Source organism: Myripristis murdjan, chromosome 20, assembly GCF_902150065.1.
Source record: "Myripristis murdjan chromosome 20, fMyrMur1.1, whole genome shotgun sequence".
NCBI classification, from domain to species: Eukaryota; Metazoa; Chordata; class Actinopteri; order Holocentriformes; family Holocentridae; genus Myripristis; species Myripristis murdjan.
Window position 1 is genome coordinate 20,158,244 of NC_043999.1, and position 20,414 is coordinate 20,178,657.

General features: G+C 43.2%; 1 protein-coding gene across 1 annotated transcript in view; it reads right to left on the reverse strand.

Annotated features, from left to right (window-relative positions):
• The window catches only part of sspo (SCO-spondin), a 95,846-nt gene that overhangs the window by 42,922 nt on the left and 32,510 nt on the right, over positions 1 to 20,414 (reverse strand). The window contains exons 51-82 of the mRNA XM_030079977.1: positions 20,262 to 20,382; positions 19,486 to 19,699; positions 19,078 to 19,219; positions 18,779 to 18,955; positions 18,006 to 18,212; positions 17,255 to 17,365; positions 16,282 to 16,437; positions 15,565 to 15,723; positions 15,065 to 15,229; positions 14,761 to 14,952; positions 14,256 to 14,378; positions 13,537 to 13,666; positions 13,192 to 13,317; positions 12,025 to 12,116; positions 10,851 to 11,075; positions 10,522 to 10,692; positions 9,482 to 9,737; positions 8,966 to 9,012; positions 8,649 to 8,819; positions 8,327 to 8,461; positions 7,531 to 7,667; positions 7,352 to 7,446; positions 7,022 to 7,071; positions 6,372 to 6,542; positions 5,095 to 5,265; positions 4,199 to 4,278; positions 3,444 to 3,613; positions 3,282 to 3,328; positions 2,304 to 2,504; positions 1,541 to 1,711; positions 477 to 677; positions 76 to 175 (exon numbers count right to left, since the gene is read on the reverse strand). Of these exons, the coding sequence (XP_029935837.1) occupies positions 76 to 175; positions 477 to 677; positions 1,541 to 1,711; positions 2,304 to 2,504; positions 3,282 to 3,328; positions 3,444 to 3,613; positions 4,199 to 4,278; positions 5,095 to 5,265; positions 6,372 to 6,542; positions 7,022 to 7,071; positions 7,352 to 7,446; positions 7,531 to 7,667; positions 8,327 to 8,461; positions 8,649 to 8,819; positions 8,966 to 9,012; positions 9,482 to 9,737; positions 10,522 to 10,692; positions 10,851 to 11,075; positions 12,025 to 12,116; positions 13,192 to 13,317; positions 13,537 to 13,666; positions 14,256 to 14,378; positions 14,761 to 14,952; positions 15,065 to 15,229; positions 15,565 to 15,723; positions 16,282 to 16,437; positions 17,255 to 17,365; positions 18,006 to 18,212; positions 18,779 to 18,955; positions 19,078 to 19,219; positions 19,486 to 19,699; positions 20,262 to 20,382 (4,714 nt within the window). The remainder of the gene's footprint in view (positions 1 to 75; positions 176 to 476; positions 678 to 1,540; positions 1,712 to 2,303; positions 2,505 to 3,281; positions 3,329 to 3,443; positions 3,614 to 4,198; positions 4,279 to 5,094; positions 5,266 to 6,371; positions 6,543 to 7,021; positions 7,072 to 7,351; positions 7,447 to 7,530; positions 7,668 to 8,326; positions 8,462 to 8,648; positions 8,820 to 8,965; positions 9,013 to 9,481; positions 9,738 to 10,521; positions 10,693 to 10,850; positions 11,076 to 12,024; positions 12,117 to 13,191; positions 13,318 to 13,536; positions 13,667 to 14,255; positions 14,379 to 14,760; positions 14,953 to 15,064; positions 15,230 to 15,564; positions 15,724 to 16,281; positions 16,438 to 17,254; positions 17,366 to 18,005; positions 18,213 to 18,778; positions 18,956 to 19,077; positions 19,220 to 19,485; positions 19,700 to 20,261; positions 20,383 to 20,414) is intronic.

Here is a 20,414-nt window from a genome sequence, read left to right on the forward strand (position 1 = left end):
GTTTTCAAATGTAAAAACAAATTATACACCAACTCCAGTTTGTCCAAAAAAAGCTACAGAGCTGTTCAGTTGTACCAGTTTTTGCAGTCGCTGATGATGCTGTCTCCCGGATTTGCAAACTGCCAGTCAGACCCACCAGGCCATACCCATGATGCATTACTGGAATCAAGACCACCTGAAGAGAGAGAAAAGCAGAGAGTGTTGAAGAGAGAGAGACACGGAGAGACAGAAAAAAAAAACTGCAAGCAATCAATGGGACACTGACTGTCACTTCTATGATACAGACAAAAATGTGTCGACAGATTGTCCTGAAACAGCGTGTAACCTCTTCACTGGGGTTAGAAATGACACGGTTGCCTGAAGTCAGCTCAAACTTCAAGATGCTTTTCTCATCCTGTAACATTTTATCCAGAATTAAAGTATTTTTAGTTTGGCTGGGTAGATTTTCCAGCATGTAAACAGAGTGAGGGTCTAACCAGTAGCAGTGCTGTTGTGGTATTTGCAGCGGCACTCCTCTCTGGACACACACACTCCGTCCTGCATGACCATGTCGCCCGGACAACCGCAGGTCTTGCTGCACCCAGTGGAGTCCAAACACACGGTGTCACCATGGAGGTCTGAACAGGAGCGAGGGCAGGGCTTCCCACAAGGCCATTCTTCCTGGCCTCCACCACAGTCTGCACAGCAGGGGAAGAGGCACAACTCGCAGCTGATTAACATTTACAGCAAACTGGGGAGGACGTTGTGGCCCGCTGTGAGCTCGATATGTTCTCAGTGGGTAAGACAAGCACCTGCTGAGTTCAGTTTTGAACTTGAAATGTATTAGTCAACAACTCTAAAATAGAGACAGTCCAACAAATGAATTGTTTTCTTATGTTTTTCAAATGCCAAGGAGTTTTCAGTGTAAAATAAATTAAGTCCATCTCATGCTTTGTGAACAGAGTTTGTGACAAGCAAAAATGAAAATGTTGACAGGTTGGGAGTGCTACATGCCTACAGTATCTGTTCACTGTAGTTTAGCAGGTAGTGAGGCCCAGCCAAGCCAAGAAACCTATTGAATGTGTGACTGAATGAAATCCTGTTTTCTTGTAGAACTATCACAGTGGTCCAAAATCCCCGTCACTTTTGTGTTTATCGCTACCGCTGTAATCATTCTTTGGGAAAGGGCACACACAGGAACATGCGAGAACAAGACAGGGAGAGATTTCATCAATTTTCCCTTTCAGCTATTCATTTCATTCAGGCACATGCAATCAACAGGCGTCTTGGCTTTTTTCTCTTCAGGCTTCACCTGCTGGGAGAACAAGGTACCGATACAGGAATGCTAATGCGGGATAAGGCACCACTTGCTTTCCCATTAAAGCCCCTCCTCGCCTCAATCATCATTCAGCCTCAGCCTTGCTCGTCCCAACGTATTAAAAACATGTGCTGACTTGACATTTTCTCATTTCATCCTCATTTCCATTCAAGAGCTTTTGTTTCTAAAATGAGACATATATGCTTGTCTATGTAGATGCACGATAAGGATAAGGTAGCCAACCTGAGCATACGGTGCTGTTGTCATGGCAGCCATGACTCTGCCTGCTCTCTCCAAGACACGGCAGGCCACCAAACCTGGCGGGAGGACTGTTGCACTCCCTAGTACGTCTAGACGACCCGGCACAGCCATCACACTCTGACCACGCTGACCAGGGACTCCATGAACCATGGACTGGATAAAGGAGAGAGAGAGAGAGAGAGAGAGAGAGAGAGAGAGAGAGAGAGAGAGGGTGTGAGGGGCAGAAAGAGGGAGCAACAAAGTGAGTAACCACCAACAAATGATGTGTGACAGTGTGAGAGATGAATAGAAATAAACAGTTATTAGAGGTAAGGATACCAAGGAGAAGAATAAAAACATCACAGTGCCACAACATCATTATTTTTCTCTACCTGGGCAGCAGACCACAGGGCAAGGAGACAAAGACACACAGAAAAACAGAGTGGGAAGGAATAAAAACAAGACAGCAAAAAACAGGAGATATAAAGGGCAAATGGTGGACAAAAATAGAGAAGGAAATGCATTAGAATGTCACTTTGCTTATTAAGACCATGGAACCATGGCATGAAACCCTCTAGAGTTGTGATGTTGAGGGATTTGGAAGCTGTTTTGAGCCTCTTAAACTACATTTTTACAAGCAGTTTCAGCCAAAAGTCTGTTTCGCAGCTGAAACTGTCTTGGTTTAAAAGCGGTTCTATCAAGACACAGCAGGAACCAAGGGTAACTCAATGTCAGAAGTCTCCATGAAGACGTCTCTGCTTCCTACCGGGACAGAAGGAGATGACAGGACAGGGCTGCCTTTGGATCTGAACCCCGACCCCGTTGTGGATCTCCTGCTCTCCAGGGCACGCCGCCCCTCCAGCCTTGGGTTCAGGACAGCCACAGCTCCTGTAGCGAGACACCGACTCCGCGCCGCAAGTCCTGGAGCAAGGCGTCCACTCCGACCACTCACACCAGCCACCTGACACTGAGCACACAGAGAAGAGGAACATCTAAAAAATCCCAGACACAATACAACTTCTCCATGGTGGACAAAAAGGGCTGTGTTTGATTATGAAAGTGTCAAGAAAGATGTGACTGATGTTCTGCCTGTGTTTAGGCGGAAAATAATATTTTGGGGCATCAATTGAATCTGAATGAATACTACTGCAGTGGTAATTGGAGATGTTACTCATCCATCAATGATTAGTAAATCACCACTAGAATTTCAGTGATTAATGTTAATGATTATCAATTAATTAATGGTTGATTTACTATAAAGAGGGAGGCTTTTTAATGAGGGTAAGATGTAGAGTTACATTTGAGCCATTTTTTGGTAATAAGTTTGTTCATGGAAAAAAACTTAACAAATAGCTGGAGGGGGGCTTTAATGAAACCAACAATCTGTAACCCCAGTAGCAATAATAACTTCAGTAAAAATTTTGTTAAAAACCCAAGGTGCCTCCCAGCCAAGCCATGGATTAAACAAGAAAATGTAGAGCACAGCAGCAAAAACAAAGAAACACTATAAGAAAGAAACGTCATTTTTTCATGTAAATCAGCTCTATAGAAAAAGGTGATAACAAGGGATTTAAAAGATGAGTTCGATTCTGACGGTCTGAGCTCCAGTCATTTAAATTCTGCTCATGGAAAGGCTTAATTAACGTCTGTGAATTGGCCTGCAGCTACAGTATGTACAACACTACCAGCAGGGCAGTGATCTTTTATCCAATCCATCCTGAAAATTACAACTGGCCTTACTCACCTGGGCAGGGGTCACTGGTGCAGTTGAGCGTCCCACCAGTGCAGGTGCTGAAACACATAGTAAATACAAACATAATGATTCCTTTCCTCTCCTTTCTGTCTCACTGAGTTTATAGGAGTGTGTAAATTTGTATATGCCAGTATGTGTGTCTTGTCTCCTGACCAGTTGTTACACCCGTCAGGGGCTGTGGTGGTCTCTCCTGGCTGCAGCCGCTGTCCCGTGCTGAGGTGCAGACAGGGACAGTCTTCCCTCTCTACACAGGCCGTCCCGTTAGCAGATAGGACCTTTCCCTCTGTACAGTAGCACCCCGCCTCACAACGCCACTCACAGTGCTAGAGGACAGGACAATCAAGCATTCATCAGTATCATCAGTTTTCAGACGTGGCAAAGGACACCCCACTGTGTCTCATATCATTTCACATAGTGCTTATGGAGCAAATTAATGACAGGATTTTAATTTACTGTCTCATACTCTTGTCCACCAGACCGGGTATTTTCAACAGTTACAGCTTCATTACTGCAAAAACACATAGTGATGCTTATTTCTGACCCCCTGCTGTAGCCTCAGTGAGCAGACTGATTAATTTTGACGTGAATATTTTTCTGGGTTTTTTACTTGATTCATTTTTAAAAGATAAGAGGTTTTAAATATTTATTATTTCACGAGACAAGACAGTCATACTGAATATTAAACATGATTTTTAAAAAAATCTATATTTAGGATTGGAAATATTTTTTTCAGAATCCATCAATCACTGTCCCAAGATCATCTCTCAGCCTCCTTGAGACCCTGCGGTGCAATGGATCGCAGACTGTCTCACAGAGTCTCACAGAGACAATAGATGTGCAACAGCTGATTCAGTCTTGTGCTAGCGGTGGTGGGAGGAGACAGGAGTCATGTTTAAAATGACACTCACAGCCAGGTCATCACAGGAGCGAGGGCACGAGGGACCGCAGCTACTGAACACTGTCCCGGGAACCTGGGAGCATGGAGCCACTGAAACACACAGAAACACACAGACACACACACACACACACACATACACGCACAGTTATCCACTATAGATACACTAACATACTGAGAGCCAGAATCCTCTGCATACACAAGCACAGTACACACACAACATCTGCACACATATTATACACATAAAGATGGGTTCTTTATCAGTTTGCTTGGCTAAATGAAGGTTAATAATGCAGAATGTACAAAACTTATAGTACAAGTACTATAAGTTACAGTGTAGTCACCTTGTTCCATAAAAAAAGTCCTAACCTGACTTCTATATACCCCTCTCATATTTAAAGACTTGATGTGTAGGTAGGAAGGCTGTTCCACAACATGGCAATGGTGTAAAAAAAAAAAAAAAAGGCTCCTCTGGCCACATTTTTCACTTGAGGCAACACATTCACGCATAGAAAACACTCTTCATAACCAATTCAGAGGGCGGTTATGGTCTGAGAGTCACGATATCCATACGTTCCTCTTGGTTTATGTTGTTTTTCAGCTCAGTAAAGTTCTAAACACAGCAGGGCTACTGTGGGGGAAAAACAGCTGAGCGCTATCATCTTAAACAATGACCGCATGAAACAAGTTATAACGTATATTGTGGAATATTCCTCATTTTTTATATTTTCTAACATTCTCTGACTTCCCCAGAGGAACAATCTAATTCACAGAGTTTCCCTATGTGGATAGACTTCAGTGCATTTCATTAAATTTAAGAAATTAAGAAAGACCGGTGGGAACAGTGAGTGATACTACTTGAAGGATAAACAGATGCACAGTTACAGATCCTACAGAGTGGACATGTACCTGGGCAGTGGTCAGTGTTACAGGCTTTGACCTCAGTTCCCAGTCCCTCGCAGTAGTTCCCCTCGCCCTCTGGACTGGGACTGTCACACTCCCTCCTCCGGCTCCGGACGCCCCCACCACATGACTTGGAGCAGTCGGTCCAGTTGCTCCACTGACCCCAGCCACCGTCACCTGGAAGCAGCCAAAACACCATGAAACAGGAATATCAACCAACTTGACACCAGCCAGACTGTTGTCAGGTTTGTCTGTTTGTTGATTTGCAACTGTTTACAAGCTGGTGTGGCAGACAACTAACCCTCATTCAGTCTGTATTCTGTTTTAATACTGTTAATTCCAGCAGTGTCTTGGGAATATTTGAATCCACTGGGACAAAAAGATAATTGATGCAGTCTGGTGATATCAGGGATGCATCTGTCTACAGACAACAAGCTAATAAAAGGAATGGTTAAAATATAATAAAATAATAAAACAATAAAAGGAATGGTTAGAATGTGAACAAAACAAAATTAATCATTCCAAGTCCTATTTCTTTTCATTGTAAAAGCGAGCTTAACCTCTCTCTGTTTAGTCTGTGTAGTGAATCAGATTCATTCATCTTTATGGCGTTTTAACAAAAAGCAAACAAGGAACTCAACAATTCAACTAATGATGATGATAATGAATTGCAATGAATCATGTAGTCTCTGACGTCATATTGTGAAATCAACTGGATGGTGAGGACTCTCATTTTTCTTGAGAAACTGCAGAAAGGATACATCTGACAACATGTTTCACTGAGTTAAATTGCTCTTGAAACAGCACCTGTCAAATGGCTACAAAGGAGGCAAAGCAGACGGATACTGTAAGATACTAAGAAACGTAGATATGAAGCTCAAGAAAGCTGTATCTGTCTAGTATTTATTGCCAACAGTCATTACTATTGAGTTAGTCTGGCTTATGGTTACATCTTATTCAAATGCAAATTTTATCATCCAAGTTGAACAAATAAAGTGATGCAAAACATTGTGCTCACACTGTTCAGCTTGATATGGACGTGTTCTGACTTTTATTGCAATTCTGTGCAGTGTGGTTACAGTACATACTGTATACACACAGAGAAGAAAACTGTAATGCATCCAAATGTAAAACATCTTGTACAATAAACCTTTCAGCTTATGACATGATACTGATGTGTTTTTATTTTTTTGGTGTGGTAGCAATACATTTCTGTAATGCAGGAGATGCAGAGAGTAAATTCCACTGAAATGACAGCTGTATAACTGTAGTCTTTGACTCACGGTCACAGGGGGCAGTGATGCAGACTTGGTCCTCACGATGTGGTCCGAGGCAGGGCAGGCCACTCCCGGAGCGCTGGGGGCTGGAGCAGAACCGGTACCGAGACTGGAGACCTGCTCCGCACGACACCGAACACTGACCCCAAGGAGTCCACAGGGACCACTGGCCATCCACTGGAGCGTGTGTGTGTGTGTGTGTGTGTGTGTGAGGAGGCAGAGAGGGAGGAAACAGAGTGGAATACATACAATACATCAGTGAGATGATGGGGAGAAGGAGAGGATACAATGCTGCAAGCTAATCATAGTCTTCTGTTATTTATGTTGTTCAATGTATCACTACCACACGGCTGTCATGATCAAAGGGTCCATTTGCATTGGCTACACCTGCAGTGTGAGTTCCTCAGCGATACAAATGAAAAGACTGTGCATTTTGTAAGATGCTTTCAAAATGTAAGAATGTGTTGGTCACCAGCCTTGACAGGAAAAAACAGTCTGTAGTGTTAAATTTGACACTATATTGACTAAAAACCTTTTATCCTTCACGTGTGATCACGTTCCATTTGAACCATCACTCTTGCTCGATCCCTGTTAAGATGTTTGTGTGGTGACAAACTAAAGTGCATGTGAAAAAAAAGTGAAATAGGTTCACTTACCATTACAGCTGAGTTGAGTGCAGTTGATCAGCCTCCCTGCTTCACATGTGCTGTCAATGTGGACACAGATATTTAACACAATCACACCTCTTAACTACATCTTTACACCTGACCTAAGGAACAGGACCGCCTACAGCTGTGGAGCCATTGACTTAATTGTGGGTCAGAGGCCATTAACACATTTATTACTTTACTGCATTTCTACTGTATGACACAACATAAATGATGTTGTTATGAAACAGTGAATGAAGATAGATCAGCTTTCACAATAGTGTGCAAATTTAAATTTGGACAGCACGCAAGATGATTTGAACTCTTCGGGAATATTACCAGTTGTTGCAGTCTCTGGGGACGACGTCTCCCGGCTTGTACCGCTCCCCGTCCACGTCACAGCGACACTCAGACTCCCGCACACACACTCCGTCCTGGTAAAATGGAGGAGCATGCATGGTGAGGTTGTGTCTGTGTGGGTTTGTGTGTGTAAGTGTGTGTTTAGACGCCCCACCCACCTGCTGGACAGTCCCGTGTGGACACTGGCAGCCGGGTGTACAGTTCCTGCTGAGACCCATGGTGAGGTCTGCACATGACACTGCGCCCTTCACACACTGCTTCCACTCCTGGCCCGGCGGACACACCCTGCCATCACCTAACGCCACACACAGGTGGGACAGACCGTCTTTGTCCAGTCAAACACATCAACATGCATGAATATGAAACTTTGAGGGTGAAAAATCACTCATACAGTTCATATAAAAAATATCAGCATCAACCTTTAAAAAAACGTATTGACATAACCTTAATCCCTAATTAAAAAACATGGAGATATCAGTGTTCCTCGGTGATATATATTCTAAAATATTTTGAAATAGATTAATTGTTGCTAAATCAGGCACAAAAAAATCAAGGCTCCTGCTATACCCTAATACAAAATTCCATGAATTTTAAATCCAAGTACTTTCATGGCCTAAAAATTTAATTCCTTCATGGTTTGTTAATGTTTCTATATCAAAACCACCGTATAATGCAACAAGCTGTAAAGCACATGCCGGTATATCTGCAAAAGTGAGACATCTACAAACTTTTCTGATGTTTTCTGTCTTCCTCAGAGAGATTATCTAATTCCCTAACACTCCCTCTCTGTATTCCATGATATTCCAGAAATCCCATGACTGACAGGAACCTGAAAAAAAAGTGTTTATTGAGTCTTGTCTAAAACCGGTGCATGCCATTCCCGTTGCTCATGCTAGAAATGAAATCTAAGCATTGTGACTGAATGTAAAACAGTAATGTATTCTCTTGCCATACCACAGGGCTGCAGGTTACAAGCACTAAACTGCTGAGCGGTGCCGTGGGTTCGGATCGGCCCACGGGTTCGGTTCCGGTAACCTCCTCCGCACGTCACCGAACACTCCGACCACGCACCCCACGGCTCCTTCACACCTAGAGATAATCACACATGAGTCATTACTGTTTAAAATTTGGGTTGTTTTCAATCCTTTTAACTGAAATAAAATGGAAAAAGCGGGTTAACGCCAACTCCGTTGTATTTTGAATGTGCTGTATTGGTTTAGTCCAGTCAAACCAGATTGGTTCTACATCACATCATCAAGTTAACATGACTAAGTACCAAAGCAGGGCTCGATGCTGCAGGTATCCATCCCCACTCTGTCTCCTTTGCAGGGCCGACCCCCTGACGACGGCGGGGGATTGGTCCCAGAGCGATACCGCCGCCTCACACCGACATCACACGTCCGACTGCACGCACTCCACTGGGTCCAGCTACTCCACCCACAATCCACTGGGACACACACAATGAAGACAAAGAGAGACAGAACGAGACAGATGGGACAAGAGAAGGAGATAAACAAAGGAGGGATTTTGAATACAAAGTGCCAGGCAGTTTATTAGTCAAAAGGAGATGCAATTAATAGTAAATTCACTCACCAGGGCAAGGAGCAGTCGGGCACTCCATGACTCCATTAGTGCAGGTACTGTTTGAGACATACAATGCAAAAAAAAAAAAAAAAAAAATCATTTGATTTTAGACTTGACACTGCGCTCTGACACCAGCAATGTTGATGAATGCTCATCTAATTCACTTTTTACTTTTCTCTTAATTTTACCTTTATCTTTTTTGTGTAAAATCATTAAAAGAACATCAAAAACTGTTGGAATGTCTATTATCTACAACAGACAAAAGTAAAGACATTTTTACAGGAAGGGGTCACATGAATAAAGTTGTAGTCCTGGATCTTTTGACTGTTTATTTCTGCATGAAACCCCTCACATATCCTGACCAGCAATTTACTTGAATACCAACAGTCATTTTGTAGGAGTAGGTGTCATTTTTCTCAAGTGGTACATAATCCACTCTCTTTATTCAGTATACTGAGCAAGCCTCAGTGACTTGAGGGCTTCACTATTAGCCTAGTCATGTCTTTGGACACCAGCAGACAGTACCAGTTATTGCATTTGTCCACAGGCAATGTGGCACCAGCTGGGTACAGCTCCCCCTGATGGTAGCACGGGCATTGGGCCAAGGGAACACAGCTTCCATTGAACAGGTAGAAACCCAGGGCGCAGTAGCAGCCGTCGTAACACGCCGTGGCACACTGCACCTCTGCTGCGGTCATGTCCAAACACACCCGAGGGCACGCGCCGCCGTGAGCCTCACACTCATCTGCTGTCATGTAGACCATGCCCTCTGGACACACACCTGTGAGAACGGCACAAATGTAAGCACAGTGCACTCACACCACAATGTGTTAGGCTGAGGCTGGTGTAGTTTTTGCAACTTTGCATGGTGGCAAACGGTAGCATAAAGTAATTGCATGACAAAATATTAAATTTTAATATCCATCCTGGAATATGTCATCTTTTATTTAAGTTTGTCACTTCCTGTGGGCAGAGAAATTGACAAACCCAACAGCAGGATTTCATTTAATATACCAATCAAAAATGTAAATGCAACATGTTAAGTGTCATTTTCCATGTTTTATGAGCTAAAATTACATCATTCATCATTTTTCCACAAAAAGCTAATTTCTTGCAAATATTAGGCACAAATTTGTTTACCAGCCTGTTAATCAACACTTTGTTTCCACTAATTGCTTTCAAACTAATGATTTTCTTTTATGAACAGTAACATAAAGTTGAAAAAGTTTTATGTTCTGCTTATAGTTTTAAGTATAGTTTAAATCTCCTGGTGTATGGGATGCTGTTCTTTGTTGCACCCCACTTTGTGCTTTAGGACGATAAGATGGTATATTTTTTTGCATGTGACATGAAAAATAAGACAAGCACTGCCTGATATCAGGGGAAATTCAAATCACTGTGATATACTGCATGCTATAAAATGGAGTGAATGGGTGATCAACAGGGTGACAAATAAAATGGCCTGAGCTATCTGTCTCTTTTGCCCCCTCTCTCACTCTACACATGAATTATCTGAAGGCCCCTCAAAGTGCGTGTCATCAGTCACCACTGGTTTACTGCAGTACCTGAGCAGGGATGGGAGTTGCAGTCTCTTGTTTGTATGTGTGGCCCGGGGCAGCTGCTGCCTCCATGCAGTGGTGAGGGTGAGTTGCAGAGTCGCTCTCTTGTTTGGACACCGGAATCACACTCAGAGGAACACAGAGACCACGGTGACCATTCTGACCAGCCTCCGTTCACTGGAAGCGTCAAATAAAATTCATTTTATGGTCTTTTTACGCAGAGAAACAAATACTCAGATGTGCAATTTGTGGAGGTGAAACAGAGGCAAACTATGGAACTGGGGATTGGTGAACTGTAAAACTAACAGTTGTCATGTCTGCAATATCTGTCATACCTGGACAGTGCACGGTATTACAAGGCTCTTGCTCCTCACTGTCCCCATCACAGGCAGCATGCACGTCAGTCTGGTTGGAGTACATGTGTGTGTGTTTGGAGGATGTGTGTGTGTGGCTGCAGCTTCGGAAGCGTCGCCTGAGCCCGACGTCGTCCACGTGGTGGAAACAGGTCTTACTGCACTCTGACCATGCAGTCCATTTGCTCCAAACTCCATCTGGTGCCGCTGCACAACATAGAAGACAATCATAATACTGCCCTCTGGTGGTTAGATTCAACGCTCTGAGAGAGAGGCTTCACTTCCATGGCATATCAGGAGGGAAATGACAGAATACACGGAATTCATTATGACGGTAATCCCATTTCCATATGAAAACTCTGACTGTAATTATTTGTGGCCTGCTATGCGCTAACCTCAGTGTTTCCAAAAGTTTATTATGATTAGCTTTGTTACAGTTTATAGTTTATAACCTTATCTGTTCAAAAGCCAGAGCTTTTTGACAGCATGTGACAGTTTCACACATTTATAGGTATTTTTAAACTGTAAACGGTTGTTTAATTGGAATATCTGTAGTTATTGGAGTAAACGGTCTGCCCCCAAACTCACAGCAAAGTGTTCTCTCTGTTATGTTCAATTTAATTATTTTCTTTAGTGGAGCAAGGATCCTGAAACACGGCATAAATCGATTACTTATCAAGTTATATTTCACAAAGCAAAAATGCTGGAGTCGGTCTAGACAATTCAAGATATACTGGCCAAGTTCAAGGTTTGTTGTGTTGTTTGATATTCACAACACATGCTGGCCTGAGACTGAAGGCTTTCTCTAAAGTGGTATTCTGACTGTGAATCAGGTTTTCTGCTCATGGTTCCAGACAGGTTTGGTTGGCTGGCTTCATTATAAAGACTAGTTCACTACTTTACCTGAATAGCAAGTGGTAAAAAATGCATACGTTATCAAAAATTATGGAGGGGGGTTTCCACGGTGCCATACAGGAAACATTTTGATCAGGTGACCACTGCGTGAACCTTTAAAACCTGAGTTTTCAAAAACATGTTGTCTTGGTAATATGATCCTTGATATCAGCAAGGACTAATCCTGAAAACACAAAGGAGACAAACGTAATGTGTCAGCATGAGTTTTACTGCGGTGTGCATGGCGTGCCGGCCGGTTTACCAGGGAGGCAGGGGCTGAAGCACCGACGGGCCTCAGAGGAGTCTCCTGGACAGGGCTGGACTCGGACTGGCCCTGCTGGGTTCACTGGTGACCTGGGAGACACAGTCATCAGAGCACAAGACCTGAGTTGTCTCTTCAGCCGTCTATATATAATCATAGCAGTAAGTAAAATGAAAAAATACACACACAACCCAATCTTTTATCTCCTTTGAGGACTGTTTTCTGTTTGGTGCCTGGTTGTTTCAATGTTTGGTCACTATTTGAATCCTCTGAGATTTTAAAGAGTAACTCAGCACTAAATCCTATGAGGTAGAAAACTCCTGCTGCGCTGCCCTCTAGGGGCTGAAACTTTCAGGGCTGTTGCACCTCTGAACGCACCCAATTAGTGATGTGGCAGCAGGTATTGTTGGCAGCTATCCGTGGCGAAGTCCCTGCAGCTACATCTCTGATTGGGTGTGACCTGAGGTGCAACAAGCCTGAAAGTTCTGACCTCTAAAGGGCAGTGAAGCACAAGTTTCCTGCTGGTGTTGATTCACTCTTCAAAGCAACTAGAAGGATTTTTCATTTTTGTGTTGCTTTTGGCGGCCCCTGTGGACAAAAGCGGTGTTGTGTCCTAGAATGAACACTGCATTTCCAATGAGTGCCACCACCTTGTTTCGTAAAGATTTTGATCTGCTCTTGTTACGAAAGCGAGTGAAACATCGCATGTGAGAAGAGACGCTTCTGTTCACAATGCATAGGAGCCAAATATGGCCGAGGGAAGAGACAGCAAAGGCAGGGAGGAGAAGACATCAAGCTGGAGGCAGAGCGAAGGTAAATACAGCAGACCTTAGTTAACTGTGACCGAGGATCTGACAGTTAAAGAGTGACTCAACACCAGCATTAAATTTCTGCTGCACTGCCCCCTTGAGGTTGACACTTTCTGTTGCACTTCTTTCACTAATACACAGTTAGTGAAATTTCACACCGTAAAGGGCAGTGCATAAAATGTATTCTGCCTGATTTAGGGTTGAGTTGAGTAGGGTTGGGTCTGCCTATGTGGTTCATAGAAATACATCAGTATTAAATTGAGACTGTCTCATAACCAGTCAAAAAGTCCTTGTAGTTGCTTTAAGACTACTGCATGTATTGTATGTGCTATACAAATCCATTATATTAAATGGGTACCTGTAACGCTGCTGTAGACCCAGACCACAGGTCACATCACATGGTGACCATGACGACCAAGCTGACCAATCACAGCTTGTCACACAGCTTGAGTTGTCACACATGACTTGTCCATCTCTGCAAACACTGGCGGGACAAAAATAATCTGTGTCATTTGGATTTTTTAACAGACAGGGTATGAGGCTCAGTGGTCCTACCAATTTATACAGACTGCCAATAAAACCGCAATTGTTTTGTATTTAAAAAAAAAAAAAAATATATATATATATATATATATATATATACCAGAACTAAAAATAAAACTAAGTCTTTCAGTTGTGTGTGTGTGTGTGTCTCTGTTCTCACCATGTGGTGCACTGGTCCCTGCTGACGGCCTGTCCGGGCTGCAGGATCAGCCCGTCCCAGTGACAGACACATTGGCTGGCGTTAACACATCTCCCCTCCTGCAGATAGCGGCCATCAGGACAGCGACACCCTGGAGAAACACAGAATGCATTATTGTCTGAATCACTTTCAGCCACTGGTGATTAAACCTCAGGGAGCTACTGTCCTACCTACATAAATTTCCCTGATTGGACCAGATTTTTAGAGGCTTTTCCATCTCACCAGGACATTGTTCTGGTCTGAATCAGCGAATAGATGAGCTTAAACCGCCAATCCATTAAATCATAGCTTCTTGTACTAGCCTGTTTTCCAGTGCAGTGTATGCTCATATTTACCCCACCCTGTCCTCTTTACACTAACAAACAGAAAAAAACATTGAAGTTTCATAAATCAAGTGTGTCTCCTGAAATGGCTATTTGTCTTATTAGATAGCCATGTGGATATTGAACAGTTTTTCATATTGTTTAAGTTAAACAAGGATATAGACAAAGTTTCTGTAAACCTTTGCCTCTGATGAATATGCAGACTGATTAAACAGTATCAAAAGGGCAAAATGAATGACATTTCCCACTCAGCTGCAGTAAATCTATTGTTGTCTTTGCATCACTTTAAACCAGAAGCAAACTGGCCCTGCAATTTGGCCCCAGACCCCACACCATCCCATTCTTAGTGTGTCTTACCCAGTTCACATGTTCCAGTGCAGTTGTTGGTCAAGCTGAGCTGTGAGCAGGTAGGAGGGCAGGGCTCAACTCTCCCTGCCAGGCAGTCTGCCTCGGTCACCAGCACCATGCCGCCAACGCAGCCTGAACCACCATTCAGTCAGTCAATTAGTATGCTTAATTAAAGACATCGGCAATGGGCAGAGACACAATTAAACTAATTTAATATTTGCAATGCAGAGGTGCTATAATTAATGCTATCATTGCAACAGAGTCAGTTAGTGTTTCAGTATATTTATCATGAAATATTACTTGCTGTCTTACTTTTTTTTTTTTAATGCTGCGCAAAGAGAATGTGAGAATAAAGAATAAGGGTGCTGAAACAGCCACTGGAGCCAGCTGGTTACTGAACATGTAAAAACTGTTCAACGATTGAAATGCCCTAGTGGTATATATGTAACCAATACAGTTAAAAATGTTGAATCACTTGGACCTCTTGTCGCTCAATTGCAGACTCTAGACTCACCTGTCTGTGTGCCGGTCCCTGGGCTGCAGGGTTGGTTGTTGCAGCTCTGGCTCTGCAGGGTCATGCCCTCGCAGTCCCGCCCGCCGTTCTTAGGGGGAGGAGCTGAGCAGGTCCGGTTCCTCCTCCTGATGCCTCCGCCACACTCGGCATCACAATCTGACCACTCTGTCCACTCAGACCAGTGGCCATCAACTTCAGGACATATAGGGAAAGAGTTGCAACACAGGACAGGAGGATATTTAAGTGACCCTGACTATCACAAGAGACTGAAAACCTAAAAAGAGACAAAGGAAGGAAGCTAAACCTGGACATGCTTGAGGAAAGCAGGCTCGGCTGTCAAACTGGGCGCCACCACAGGCCCCTCCAGGCAGAGCTTCCCTCAGGATGTCCCTCTGCCGAAACAAGGAGCCCAAACCACAGGAGACACTGCACTGACTCCACGTCGTCCATGGAGACATGATGCAGTCCACTGAGAGGACAGGAGGAGAGGAGAGTGTTTAAGAACTTAGATTAGTTGTTTGGCATTATTATTAGGACTACACTGAGACACAAGAGGGAAGGAAAGAGGATTAGAGAGAACTATTGTAGACAATATACTGTGCAGTTAAGATTTGCTTTCAAAAGTAACACCTCAACAACAAGAAAAGATTCTAAATGGGGATAATATTAACAAATCATTTTCATAACTTGATCACTTGATCTTTATAGAGTCGCTATCTTATCAACCTGCAGCATGTAATAAAAAATATCAGCCCTTCTTGATTTGATCTAACTACCAGTTGTAGAGGCTGACACATATCCTACCACAGTCTTTCTCGTCTGATCCATCCACACAGTCTTTGTGCAGATCACACCTGCGGTCCAGGTGAACACACTCCCCACTGCCGCAGGAGAACTGTTTGGGAGAGCACGGGCTGGGCACCAGGGGGCGCTGTGGGGTTATAGCCGGCCTGGCCGTGGTGCCTATGGACAAATAGAGAGACAAAAATAGAAGCTCATTGAATTTGAATGTGACATTTTCTAAGGATAAAAGAAGTAAAAGAAATTCAAAATGACTTCTCAAAGCTTTTACTTGTGGAAGCAACAATATGAATCTGATTAAAAAAAAATAACTAACTTTCTCTGGGGCAAAAGCAGAAGATATTAATTCTTCTTGTCTATGGTGGTGGCATTACACTTGTGAGCGATGATGGCAAGGATAAGTGATTTTCTATTCTTTATATATGGTGATTCACATTGTAATTTTTCAGATTATGAACTGGAGTGTGAATTGGATTTCGAAAGGGTATGTCGTAAAGTGTTTTATCCAAGAAGTAACATGTACAGTCTCTGTGTACAGATTGTTTGGAAGTGTTCATTTGCACAGAGCTGTACCTGCTGTCTACTGTGTCTCCATATGGCACCAATATCATCAAGACCAATTGCTGCAAAATTTATTCTATTACGCTCTATTTTACGTCATTGTACTTGTCATCAGATTTCCCCTAAAATCTATCGTTGTCACATGTCATCGATTCGTACCACAGCGTTCTTCGTCTGACCCGTCCAAACAGTCCTGTCTGCCGTCACACACCTGCGCCGAATCCACACAGCCAAATGTCCGGCATGCAAACTGGCCCTCCACGCAAAGCACCCTGGGTAGGCCGCCATCATGAGGGGTAGGGCTGATCCATGGGGCTGCGAATGCATAGAAAATGCCGTCTCAAGTGTGGGAGCTTGATACTTTTATATCTGTTGTGTAAGATTTAGAGTCTGGGTACTTTTCACTAAAAGTTGGCATCACTCCTCCATAGTTACTAGCTCTCCACTGTCCTTGAGTAAACCCGAGCTGCTTGTATAAAATGGCTGGAGACAAAATGTCCCAAGACAATGTCTATGACAAGATACAGCCGTCCTTGGGGATATCAGAAGGGGACCTGTACCCTACTGCATATGGATGGGCGGCTGATTGAAAATCCTGTACACTTTTACTCAGACATTTCTTGGAAACTGAACAGTCTCTATACAGAAGCTGTATCACTCTCCATGCAGCCTGCAATTAAAAAGCGTACACTGGAAATCTGACTGAAGTTGAGAGCTATTTTAATGTCTTGTCAAGAGTTTCGCTCCAACATAGACAGTTAAAGTTAGGATTGTCGCAATAACACAGTTGGTGTAAAATACTGAGCTAAAACAAGGTAGCAGGGTCAGAGAATTTACAAAACTGTATAATGATACTAAGAACATACAAAATGTCAGGTATCAAAGCAACGTCACTTAATCTTCTGCCTTTTTAACATAAATGATATTGTCAGAGCTCTCAGATCATATTTCATTCACACTTAATGAGACATCACACTCGATATGGTTCAGTAAAGTAAAGAGATAAATAATACATAAATGAAATGACAATGCCCAGGTGTGTTTTTAAGAATTTAAAAAATGCAAAAAGACAATGGATTAGGTTAGTCAGAAAGGACTACACACCAGGTCCTGGGTCCTGGGTCTCTCTCACCTGTTGTGGTGTGCAGACCGGGTCCTCCAGCACGGGGGGTCGCACTGAGGTGCAGTCCAGGCTGACCTGTGGTGCCCAGCTCCTGGTAGGGGTGCCTGGTGGTCCACTGGTCTGGTAATTCAGTTTGTGCAAGTGTGTACAGTAAAAAGCCAGAAAGAGCTTTTTCGCTAGCATTACAACACAAAGAGGTCAAATCTCTCAAATCTGCATGTGGAGAGGTCTGATAATGATTCTGCATTAATGAGAAATTAAAGCGCTTACAGTATGTGCTCTATCACCCAAGCTGGGCTTCACATGAGCCTGACTTTACACATCACTAAGCAGTGGAAAAGTGTGGAATATAACGATGCTGAATGGCTGATTTTTTAAAATCTAAAAAATACTTCTGTCCACAGCTAAATTAAACACAACCAAAGTCAAAACACAGAACAGCAAACAGAGTAGTTGGCCAGGAGGCAAAATCCAGAAAACAGTCTTTGATGGACTATCCAAAAGTTGTGCATTTTTGATAATGAAATTAACTCCAACTCCAGAGGGACCAATTATTTCTTGGCTGATTTCAAAAGGAAACTTCACACATAATGTTTCTGAGGGTACTGCAGCAAAAAAAGCCACTTGCTTATTGGAGAAAAACACCAATAAAAAAGAGGAGAAAACAACACAAAGCCAACACTTCTCAGTTTGTTACTGCATAGAGAAAATCCTAAAGAGTGAAAAGTATATTTGAGCAAGTGCTGCTGACTAAGCTTACCAGCACTTGTTTTAGTGGTTTTGTGAAGTCCTGGTTGGCCTGTAACCCCAGGGCTAATCGCTGTCGTAGCCACACCGGGACGACCGCCGTGGGACCTGGTGGTATGGAGGCCTGGGGCTCCCGTTGTACTGTCACCATGGAAACCTGGTCTCCCTGTGGGGGATGTCTGGTTGCGCAGCCCTGGGGAGCCTCTCGTTGGAGCTGTGCCTGGAGGGTTTAGAGGGTGAAGGGGGGCATAAACAAAAAGAGAAAGAGAGAAACTTGAATCCTATGATTTGATCCACATATTTGCCCTTTCCATTTTCAGAAATGAAACTGGTTTGTGGTGTGTCCCCTTTCCTGAATATTTTACCGTAGATTACTGATTGACATAACAAAGCCTCAGAGTCCAAACTGGTTCTTGTGATATGAAATTTTACTGGGAGGATCTTGGCTTTTCATTATTATTATTATGATGGAAAATCAGGAAAAAAATTGTGCAATAAATATAGAATTAATAAAAAATCATGTCACACATTAAAAAATAATATATCATATTCAACAACCATTTGACCAATAACTTTTCAGTCACTGCTCCACTGTGACTCTATAAATTCATGGCAAATGGTATTAGATATAGGTACTTTACCATAATTAAGCAGCAAGTGAACTGATGTTCGTGTTTATGTGCGGTGGGTTGCTGGTTATCGGAGGCTGTTAAGTGGCATGAGTGGTTTGGTGTGCCTCAAAGGAATTTTTAAAAAGTGTGTGATCAGAAAGCTATCAGGTCTCACCACAGTTGATCTCGTCAGAGTGGTCCTTGCAGTCCAATCGGCCGTCACAAAGAACAGAGATGGAGACGCACTCATCACTGTGGTGACAGGCAAACTGGCCTGGCTTACAGCGCTGCACTGTCACCTCTCTGCCACCAGAGGGAGGTGTGGTCACACTGCCGGGGGTCACCAGCTCATCTGCAAAAGCAGGAGAAACAGCTAATTGGCTATAAAAACCAGTGTGAAGTCAGGTTTGCAGCTTCCCTTAAGGACTCTCACACATGGTAGTTTGCCAGAATGACTGTAGTTCAATTCCCTACCCCCTCTGCAGCCGAGGATCTCCACGCGCAGGTAGAAGGTGTGTCTGAACTCCACTGGGATGATGCGCAGGTAGCGAGCTCGAACCAGCCGACCAAGCCAGCGGGTCACAGGGGTCCTGCCCACCATGCGCACCTCAAAAATCTACAGCCAAGGAGACACTTCAGCATTAACCCTTGACAGGAATTAGACAATTAAAAATAAATAAGTAAAACACCTTCTAACTTTTGTTGCAAGAGGAATTACACTTGACTTTTCTTTTCTGCTACCCTGTATAGACACTGCAGTGTTCACCTCACTGCAGCTTGCTGAAGGCTTGCAAACGCTATAGGAGGATATATGCAAACGCAGAAAACTATTGCAGTTATAAAGTGAACCATGACTATAAATCTTCAAATCAATATAAATACCTTAGCAGGGCCACTGGGCTTGCCGCTTTCAGTGTAATCTGTGAAGTGGCTGCTTTGCAGGGCGAAAGCCAGGCGGTATTTGGTGAGGTAGCCCCACATCCGCTCGCTGCCCTGGGTCACCACCCCTGAAATCCAAGTGGGCTCCAGGAAGTCCACCTGGAAATATGGCTGGAGGTCGGTAGGCAAGGGGCTCCAACCAGGCTCCATGATCAGACTGACAAAGCCCAAAAAATGACAAGTATTTGTGTAGTTTTTCACCAATGCAAAGTGTTTTTGAAACACCAGGAGAGGTACAAAAATATGGAAGCAAACTAAAATGTTTCTTTTGAGCAGGAGCCATCAAGCAAAATGTCACAAAACTGCAGAAATTTACCTCTGACTTTTTTTTAAATAATCACACTCTTATGTGCCCCTCATTATATGGCAGTGCACTTTAAACAACAGTAAGTATTTGATAAAAGAAGATCACTTTTTTGTGGTCATGACAGTAATCACCAACACATGGTTTAAAATTCTGCAGGCAGCTCACTCAACATACCCAGAAGTATTGGATTAAATAGCACTGAATACCATGAGTTGGGTCTACTACATCAGGAAAATTAAGATTCAGATTAGTTGTAATTCACACAAAAGTATACAACATTAATTTTCATATTAAGTGGTTGTATGGAAACCCCATTCATCTAATATCTCAGTAGGATAACCTGGACTCTCCAACAAAAATGTTAAACAGTTTGAGCCAGATATCATTACCACACAAAGTCCTTGTCACTCACACATTGGGCACTATGTTGAGTCGCCCTGCATCAGCAGGATTGTTCTCGCGGTGTGTAGATGAGCTCAGCTGACCATAACGGATCCTCCCATCCTCCAGTCCCAGGGCAGAGGAGCAAATGCCTGCCAGAGTACAACTATTCTCATTAATATGA